The 9,909-nt window shown below is 46.3% G+C and overlaps 2 protein-coding genes across 2 annotated transcripts; one reads left to right on the forward strand and one right to left on the reverse strand.

The window, feature by feature from the left end:
* Window positions 1–416: 416 nt before the first annotated feature.
* pigh (phosphatidylinositol glycan anchor biosynthesis, class H) lies at window positions 417–2,874 on the reverse strand. Its single transcript, XM_083688347.1, has 4 exons — window positions 2,433–2,874; window positions 1,908–2,117; window positions 1,416–1,499; window positions 417–1,209 (listed from the first exon to the last, which is right to left on the reverse strand). Exons 1-4 carry the CDS (start codon window positions 2,607–2,609, stop codon window positions 1,138–1,140), a joined length of 543 nt encoding a protein of 180 aa, XP_083544473.1. The 5' UTR covers window positions 2,610–2,874; the 3' UTR covers window positions 417–1,137.
* Window positions 2,875–3,850: 976 nt separating this feature from the next.
* zfyve1 (zinc finger, FYVE domain containing 1) lies at window positions 3,851–9,421 on the forward strand. The gene is made up of 12 exons (XM_083688384.1): window positions 3,851–4,373; window positions 4,578–4,821; window positions 4,965–5,225; window positions 5,475–5,689; window positions 5,842–5,948; window positions 6,074–6,182; window positions 6,360–6,457; window positions 6,829–6,946; window positions 7,275–7,445; window positions 7,739–7,919; window positions 8,275–8,388; window positions 8,886–9,421. The coding sequence occupies exons 1-12, from the start codon at window positions 3,888–3,890 to the stop codon at window positions 9,116–9,118; spliced, it is 2,337 nt and encodes a 778-aa protein (XP_083544510.1). The 5' UTR covers window positions 3,851–3,887; the 3' UTR covers window positions 9,119–9,421.
* The last annotated feature ends 488 nt before the right edge of the window (window positions 9,422–9,909 follow it).

Here is a 9,909-nt window from a genome sequence, read left to right on the forward strand (position 1 = left end):
TCTTATGAAACTGCTCCAAACACAGCAGGTCTGGATCTGTTGGGTCAGATACCATCTGCGTGTATGCAAACCTCCAGACAATTTAGAAAGGAAACATTTCCTGACTAAAGAAATTGCATTATCTCTGTCCAACAGACTGACCTAGAGGGAACTATCTGGACCACGTGGTTTATCCTGATCTTTTACACCACCAACAACCACATTTCATCTAAGGGCCAGCACCAGGCAAGGACACTTTCTGACCAAAACATAGTATTAATCATTTAACTAAGCTATGTAATAAAAAAAAAAAACACCAGATGCTAAGAAAATCTATCCATTCTACAAAGTGAAAGGGGTTTGGCCTTGGGTCAAGGTTGAGTCAAAGTGGTGTGTGCTGCCCTCTACTGGTAGTAAAGAAAGCAACAAGTCAATAGAACAGTAAATTAAAATTGTCTTATTTCATCAATCATGACAAATAACCATTACAAAGGTAATACAGTATAGCATTCTTGGTAGATAGAGTAGCAAAATGCCTGAAGTCCAAAGAGCCCCTAAACTAAATACATTATTATTGTTGAATAGTTTCACAGTGAAAAACTGCACATTAATCAGCATCTCAGACAATACATGAACGCAAATGCAGCAGGAATTACCACAGAGCTAATTTCACATGTAGTCACATTTATATAAATGTATGAAATCCTCGAAGTTATCATGATTCTAAATATATTCTTTTTCATACAATAACATGCAATTACAAAAGGCAATACTACATAATATAGAGCCATAGTATAAGACATTTTAAATATGAAAGGACAGGGATTACTACAAAATCTTTCTTCAAGTGGTTTTAAATCATAAATACAGTATAACATATCTCCATTCAAGGTTGTACTACAACATTTTACAAAGGAATGACAGCCATAAACTACGGTATTAATGACAGGGTAAAAAGTAGATTTCAGTGGGATACAATATCATCTTCTAAAACTAGATGTATCGAACAATTTGTCTTTCCAAAACTCAAGGCCGACATAATAGATACATAGGAAATGAACAATTATTTTCCATTGGAAACCTAATCGGAGAAACATTCAGAGTATGTTGCACGCCTTGAAACATCGGTATGCAGTGGCAGTGGCTTCAGGCATGTTGTCAGCACTTTGCTAGAATCTCCTGACAGCTTTTGTATACTTTGACCAAGCAGTTCAGCCTTGGCTTTGAACTCTGAAAGAAGAATGAGAATGGGATATAATTAATACAGGAAGTGTAACATCACAAGTCTGAGGGTGGTGAGTCAATCTAGTTATTACCAGAAAACAATACTGCAATTCGAAAAGGTTATCCTAAACAACAGTGCAATGCAAAGATCCATGGACGACATATTTGAAACAATGATCTACTGCTCAACAACAATCCTATTTAAAGCTCACCTGAAACAGTGGGACCACGCTTGACACAGCATCAGGGTCTGAGGGTTCCTTCAGCAGTATGCAGAGGTAATAGATTACTCTTTGCTGAAACAGAAAGGGTTAGTGGATGCATCATTGCATTGTTGTCATGCCTGTTATCAATGCCAACGTGTTAACAGGATCAATATAGGTGGTCTTCTGTGGCTCAGTTGGTAGAGCATGGTGCTAACAACGCTTAGGTTGTAGATTCCTGTTGGGACCATATATACTGAAATGTATGCACTCACTGCAATGTAAGTCGCTTTGGATAAAAGCGCCAGCTAAATGGCTTATATATATATATATATATATATCTGCCCAGAGTGGTAAATAAGAATAATATAACATACCAAACTATTTATCTGCCTATCCAAAAATTACAATACAAACAGATTCTCTCAATGATTAATTAACTGATGATTAATAGGACAAATGAACAAGACCCCTGAGAGAGTATCTAGCCTATTTCCTTACCATATAAATGGCTTCATTGATTACGATGTCCTTGATTTTGCTCATCTCGATGAAGGAGGTGCATTCCCGCCCAGATGCATAGCTCGACGACAGCTGGATGCCCAAGGAGCCAATGACAAGCAGGGTTTCATGGTCGACCTTCACAAAGTGGATATGAAACATCATCCCAACCAAAGTGAAGACTATGGCACCGGAGAGAACTGCGGTGTTCTGAAATTAGGGGAAAATAGTAGTTAGGTGATTGTCAGGGATCACTATATGGCAGCAGTAAGACACTTGTCAAATCTAACTGAGTGAGAAATGGTGTAGGCATGTAACCCTGTTCATTGAGGGCTACATAGCTGGCAGGCTTTACTTCCAGGCAGCACTTGATTTAGTTGACTCAGATGTATTAGTGTTGGGCTGGAACAAAAGTCTGCACACCTTAAACATGTGTTGCTTCTATAACAGCATTGCCTCCAATAACATAGCTGCACACCCAACAGCTCTCAAGGACAAGGTGACAATGGTATTTAGGGGCCTTACCTCTGTGAAAAAGAACACGACGTATGCGAACAGCCACACGGAGCAAGTGTACACCATTACTTTGCCTATGGACACTTTACCGTTGCTAACGACGAATTCTCTGCAAAAGCTCGAGTGACTCTGGCAATCAAGAGATATGGCTTTGCCGTCAATGTCGGTGTAAACTTCTTCTTCCATTCTGACGGTTTCTGGTCGACGCTTCTCATCAAATGTTGCTATTTGTTTTTACTACTACTGACCACTAGCTAGCAGCAAGAAAGATTGATGCTAGCCTAAACCAACTGAGAACAGCCGGAAAAAGCACACCAACAAGCTAAATAAAACAGTCAAAAATCATAAACTGGTCTCCAACTTCACGGACGACTAATCGAAGAACAACAAATGCATTTGCTCTAATAATTGATTGTTTCGCTACACAAAATGAGGGCAGAATTGATGGGAGAACAACCTCTCTGACCTAGCTGCTGTCTACTAACAACAAGGTGCATTGTGGGGGTTGAAGTCATATTGTCACCTTGACTTGTAGCCAGGTAGTGAAATAATGCCGAATGTCTAGCTACTTCATAAAATGATGTAAAATAATACTTAAATCTTAATAAAACATTAAACTGGATATTTCTTTAATGCTTCTTAAACATCAGTGGAAGTAACCCAACTAGCAATACTACATTTCCCAGAATGCGTTGTGGATTTTCACTTTTGACCTCTCTGGATGAAAACAAGCCGATCAGCTGATGTAAACTGGCAACAACATTTACTGAAATCTAGCTGTCGGGTAACGAAATTATATTACACGCCATCAAAATAACGATGTCTTTGTTTATAAAATAAGTGGCACTGGATCATGGGCACATTTCTTAACGCTTTATTGCGTATTTGTCTGCAGTAAACAACATTTTAGCTTACGAAATAGACGTCGTCCGCCGGGCAACTAGTACGAGCTGCTAGTAGTACTAGTATTGGGTCACTGTGTTTTTGGATTGACTGAGGTTTTTGTTGTTGGGTTGGTCTTTGTGAAATTTTCCGTTGCTTGTGATGTTATGTAATTGTTAGATACTCAAATGTAATTTCATGATATCAGCTGAATTGTTGTACTTCACAGTCTTCCTTGGACCTTGCTATTTTTTTGCTGACAAATTGGCTAACTGCCACACAACAACAAATAGCTAGCTAGTCAAGTAAACACAATGCTGGACATGCTCGTAGTTAGCTAGTTACATGTCTGGACATGTATGTAGGAAATAGTAGAGACTGATTTGTTGACAAACAGGCTGAATAATTTGGCATCGATCAAGCTTTCACGGTTGACACTGAAGAACATTGTGAATATTGATGCCATATTTGACTGTACCCTAACCTAGTTTTGCATCAGTTGGATTGTGCAATCCCGGTGTGGTTTTGACACCTCAGCCTTGTAGGTCATCTGCACGAAAGAGCTCTCCCGAGCACACTGACATGAGTGGTCAAGGCCAGTCTGTAGATAAGGGGATGAATACCATCCCAGTGTGTCAGGAGAGCTATGCCTGTGGAGGCTCGGATGAGGCTGCGTTTGAATGTGACGAGTGCGGCAGCTTGCAGTGTATCCGCTGCGAGCTGGAACTGCATCGCCAGGAGCGCATGAGAAACCACGACCGGGTCCGAATCGCCCCGGGCCACGTTCCTTTTTGCGACTCCTGCAAAGGCGATGGTAGCAGCGCAGTGAATGGTGGTCGCCTGAGAGCTGTGGTCCGTTGCCAAGGCTGTAAAATCAATCTGTGCCTTGACTGCCAGAAGCGGACCCACAGTGGGGTGAACAAGAGAAAGCACCCTCTTACCCCTTACCCTCCGGCCAACGCCCAGGATAGGAGTATGGCTGCTGGGGACGGAGAGATGGAGGCCCTGAAAGCCAAAGTAGAGAATGTGTTCAGCTTCCTTCTGGTTGATGAGAAAGAGGAGATGCAGGTGAGTGATTATGGCCCAGTTTAGTTTTAACTCTTTGATGATGTGATGGCATATGTCTTCTGAAAAAGACAACCTCATTTATCTTTGCAAAATATTCGGAAACAAAACATTCCCAGTTGGTTTTGAACTACAGCTATTTACTGTAACTAACTCGTGCCCCTTTTTGGTGTCATCTCTCATTATGTGCTGTTGTTTTCCACTCAGTTGAAGGACGAGGAGGACTTTGTGAGCAGACTGGGCTGCAGGCCAGACGAGCTCCTCAAGGTAGTGTCCATCTTTGGGAACACTGGGGAGGGCAAGTCCCACACCCTCAACCACACCTTCTTCCTCGGCAGGGAGGTGTTCAAGACCTCCCCCACCCAGGAGTCCTGCACAGTGGGGGTGTGGGCTGCCATGGACCCCATCCACAGGGTGGTAGTCATCGACACAGAGGGGCTGCTGGGAGCAGGTGAGGGAAAGAGAGAGGAGCTCTCCGCATCCACAACAATATCCTCTAGAGGCAGATATGAGTAAAAACAAAAAAGTAAATAGATTCAGTGTGGAAGCCGCAGACAGTGAGCAGACATGTATTTCTCTTTATTCGGTGCACAGGATCCAACCAGGGACAGCGTACCCGACTGCTCCTTAAAGTCCTAGCCGTGTCCGACTTGGTCATTTACCGTACCCACGCCGACCGTCTCCATGACGACCTCTTCAAGTTCCTAGGGGATGCGTCGGATGCCTACCTGAAGCACTTCACACGTGAGCTGAAGGCCACGACTACCCGTTGTGGGCTTGACGTCCCTCTGTCCACCCTGGGACCCGCTGTCATCATCTTCCACGAGACTGTCCACACCAAGCTGCTGGGATCAGGTAACTAGGGCAGGGATGAGTGATGGCTGCATCAGACCACTTTTACCAGGTCTCTCTTGTAAAAGAGATTCTTTCTCAATGAGACTTACCTGGATAAATAAAGGTTAAATGAAAAATTATTTTGCCCACAATTACAGTCACCGCTTACTTAGGCGACATCATCCTAGTCCTCCTCTCCCCCTCCTTGGCTTCCGCCCCCCCCGTCCCTCTTTCATGTTCTCCCTCCCCTCTTGCTCTCACTTTCTCCAGATAAGCCGTCAGAGTCGGCCGAGCGTCTGCTCCAGGAGCGTTTTAGGAAGCTGGGTCTTTTCCCAGAAGCCTTCAGTTCCGTCCAGTACCGCGGTACTCGTACCTACAACCCCCCCACAGACTTTAGTGGTCTGCTCCACAGCCTGGAGCAACAGCTGGACAACAACACCACCCGCTCACCACGTTCTGCCAGCGTCATATACAAGGCCCTGCAGGTGTGTGTGTGTGTGTGTGTGTGTGTTTGTTTGTGTGTTGGATTGGTGTGTGTGTGTGTGGGGGGGGGGGTCTGTGTGTGTGTCTGTGTCTCTGTCTGTGTGTCACTGTCTTTGTGTCACTCCCTGACTCTCTCTCTCCCTCTCTTTCTTAGGCCCTGAGTGAGCGCTTCAGTGGGGATATCCCAGACGAGCACCTGGCCAGTAACTCCTTCTTCCCAGACGAGTACTTCACCTGCTCCAGCATCTGCCTCAGCTGTGGGTGCGTATCTCACTGTCTCTTTCATAGCGTCCATTCAGTTTCCTACTGTACACACTAGGACCCACATGCACTGGCTCTTACCATTAGAGTTCTGTCACATTGACTCTCTTTCCTTCTGCTTCCAGATCGGGCTGTAGGAACAGCATGAACCACCTGAGGGAGGAAATCGAACACGAGGCCAAACATCGCTGCCGCTACTCTGCTCAGTACGATAACCGCATCTACACCTGTAAGGTAAATACATGGGCACTCACGCACAGACACAGACAGACAGACAGACACACACAGACACACACTGACACACACACTGACACACATAAGTCAAGAGCACTGCAGGGCACTGCTAGCCACACAAAGCTTTGGGCCTATTTAGCTTTGGGCCTATCTGAGTGTCTGTGATGGGCTCCTCAGGCCTGCTATGAGGGAGGGAAGGAGGTGATTGTGGTTCCCAAGACGACAGCCTCCTCTGATTCGCCCTGGTTTGGTCTGGCCATCTACGCCTGGTCTGGGTGAGTGCTGGTTCTGCTCTTTCACAATGTGAGGAAAAAATATGAAATGGAAATGACATGGAAATCGAAATAACATGGAAATGAAATGTAAATAACCTCGCCTTCCATATGGTGAGAGAGCGTGTCAGTGGGGGCCATTAGTTTCCATTTGAAATTTGAAACGCTGCCTGAGACCAAATGAAAACCGCTATACGGTAGTTCAGGGGAGGATGGTGGAGGGCGGTCTCATTGTGATTCATGGAATTGAATGAGGAATGGCATCAAAACGTGTCATTCCTCATTCCATGCATTACAATGAGCCCGCCCGCAGATTTCTGCCACCCCCAGCAGTAGATTGCAGTAGCACTGGCTGAACCTGCATGTTTCTACAGGTATGTGATCGAGTGTCCCAACTGTGCGGTGATCTACAGAAGCAGGCAGTACTGGTACGGGAACCAGGACCCAGTGGACACAGTGGTCCGAACTGAGATCCAGCACATCTGGCCCGGGGTAAGATCAGAGACGCCCCCCCCCCCCCCCCCCCCCCCCATGACCCCTGTCACTCCAGGGCTGTGTTCAGTAGGCACAAACGCTATCAAATTAAACATGGTCAAGGTAGTGCTATTGTGCCATTTAAGCTCTGATGTTAAGGTGAACAAGATCATGCCAGTCAAACTACAGGTTACTTCTATTCAACAATGAAGTCTCAGTTTTATCAAAGCTATGATGACACCAGAACCTGTAGTGCCACAACGGTCTGATCGTCCTGTCTCTCACATTCTCTCTCTCTCTCTCTCTTTCTCCCTCGCTCCTTCCCTTCCTCCCTCCCTCGCTCCAGTCTGATGGTTTTCTGAAGGACAACAACAACGCGGCCCAGAGGTTGCTGGACGGTGTGAACTACATCTCCCAGTCAGTGTCTGAGCTCAGCGTCAAGCCTGCTAAAGCAGTGACTTCCTGGCTCACTGACCAGATCGCCCCTGCTTACTGGAAACCCAACTCCCTCATCCTGGTGAGTGGCTCCTCTAACAGCACCCTCTTGACATGAAGTACATGGGGGTTCATTGACTCTATGCAAGTCATGGAGGCCTGGAATGAATGATGTGAAAGCCAGTTGAATGAATGCATTAATAATGAAGATACATTATGAAGTCACTTTATACTTTCATTGATGAAGTCATCAGTACCCACATTAAATAATAATGAAGGACACAGTAAGGTCAACCGACTCATTTCAACTGACTTATTTACACGTACACCTGTGACTGTCTCTGTCTCTGTCTGCTGTGTGTCTGTGGAATGTAGAAATGCCATAAGTGTGGGGAGGTGTTCCAGGACAACGACACCAAGCACCACTGCCGTGCCTGTGGAGAGGGCTTCTGCGACGCCTGCTCTTCCAAGAACCGTCCGGTCCCAGAGAGGGGCTGGGGCCTAGCCCCCGTCCGCGTCTGTGACGCCTGCTTCCACAACAGGGGCATCCCAACAGGTACGTTAGTCAGAATAGTGTCATCTATATACAAGGATCAAGTAATAAACAGGACCCGGTACTTTCAAAGTAAGTACCTGCTTAATACTGCCTGTAAAGTAAAGGGTACCAATATGTATTAGGTGATTTCGTATCTTTACAGGCTTTACACACGACTCCACAGCGTAGTATCAGGACATGATAACAATTCAATATGATAACACAAAGAAACACACATAACAAGTCTACAAAGTTTACTGTCACAGCGGTTACTCTGTCCTTTTAGTTAGCCTGTATATCCTATATATCATCAGTCAGTATGTGGAGTATTGAACCAGTGCTTGTTCTCTCCCTCCCCTTGTGTTTGTGGTTCCAGAGCTGCTGGATGCTGCGCTGGAGGAGGAGGAGGGAGGGACTCTGACCAGGAGGGTTGGAGAGGCTGTCCAGAGCACACTAGGAGCTGTGGTCACCGCCATAGACATCCCTCTAGGTGAGTACTGATCACATCTCCTCTGGCGGGAGAGGGAGAGAGAGAGAGAGGGAGGGAGGGAGGGAGGGAGGACATGGACGTTTACAACTAAATCAGCACAGACACACACTGCTGCATAAGGTCTGAAAAGCGACATCAAATTGAATCACATCCAAATACTCTCCCGAGGTAGATTATGTTTCAATTATGCTGTCACCAGGTGGTGAAGAAAAGGTACTGCAGCTTTTAAGCATTGCAGCCCTTGGAGTGGGTGGTGACAGTCAATGTGCCCTGTATGGATACCTCTAAAAATACACCATACCTTTTGAGTTATCATGGAAGCTTTGTCGCCGAAGCCTTGCTTGCTTGATGGATGATTGATGATTGATGAATGATTGATCAAATGAAGGGAGGCTGGAAGGAAAAGTATTAAAACTGGGCCAATGGAAACACAACAAATACCACACCATGAGCCTGTGTATGACTGGTGTATGGCCTTGTCTGTTCCCCCTCCCCAGGCCTGGTAAAGGACGCTGCCCGTCCAGCCTACTGGGTCCCGGACCAGGACATCCGTTGCTGCTGTGAGTGCCAGCGGGAGTTCTCCGCCCGCCTGTCCATCCACCACTGCCGCGCCTGCGGTCAGGGCGTGTGTGACGACTGCTCCCCCGAACGCCGAGCGGTGCCCTCTAGAGGCTGGGACCACCCGGTGCGCGTCTGCAACGGCTGCAGCCAGAAACCGGGAGAGCTCTAGCAAGAGTGCTGCGCACAGTCCAGCTCAACCTCCGAGGAACTGGAACACCCCCCCACCCACCCCCCCCCCCCCCCTCTCTCTCTCTCTCTCTCTGTGGCTGCAGTGGTTCAGCCCAGTGAGTGTCAGTTGGTGCATGTAGAAGTTGTTCCTAACCTAACCGGCGATGTTTTTCATACCTTTGTTGGTTCATCTATGATTTAGATAGTTAAACTAGTTTGATCCTAGATCTGTTGTTTGGGACAACTCCTACTTTGAGCATTTTCTTGACGCAGTTGTTATCCCAACTGATGCTGGGGGGTTTATCGAGAGGAGGAGGAGGAGGAGGAGGAGGTGGGGGGGGGGGGGGGGGGGAGACTGTTTTTTCTCCTCTGACTGACTCTTAGACATACAGTGTGGGGTTGGACGTCCTGACATTGTCCTTCCTTACACTTCACCTTCAACCCCTTTATGCTAGTTCACTTTAACCTGTCTAGGTTCTCATATATGAAGATAATTCGTGCGAGAGAGAGAGACAGAACAGAATGTAAAGTGAGTGAAGGAGTTACAAAGGGAGGAAGGAGAAGTGACATGCTTGCTAAATGACGGATCTAACTCCCGGTGTACCCCTTTTGTCCTATCCAATCTGTTTGTAGTCATGCACACAGGAAAACAAGGAATCCGTGACAATCTATCCCAATGACATTGTAGCACTAGTAGAGCACCTGCAACTGTTATGTATATCTGATGATGCTTCTGTGGCTAGGAGGAACTAGCAGAAAAAGGACAACCGGATGATGTCGTCCCCCCCCTCC

This window comes from Argentina silus, assembly GCF_951799395.1.
Source record: "Argentina silus genome assembly, chromosome: 17".
Lineage (NCBI taxonomy): Eukaryota > Metazoa > Chordata > Actinopteri > Argentiniformes > Argentinidae > Argentina > Argentina silus.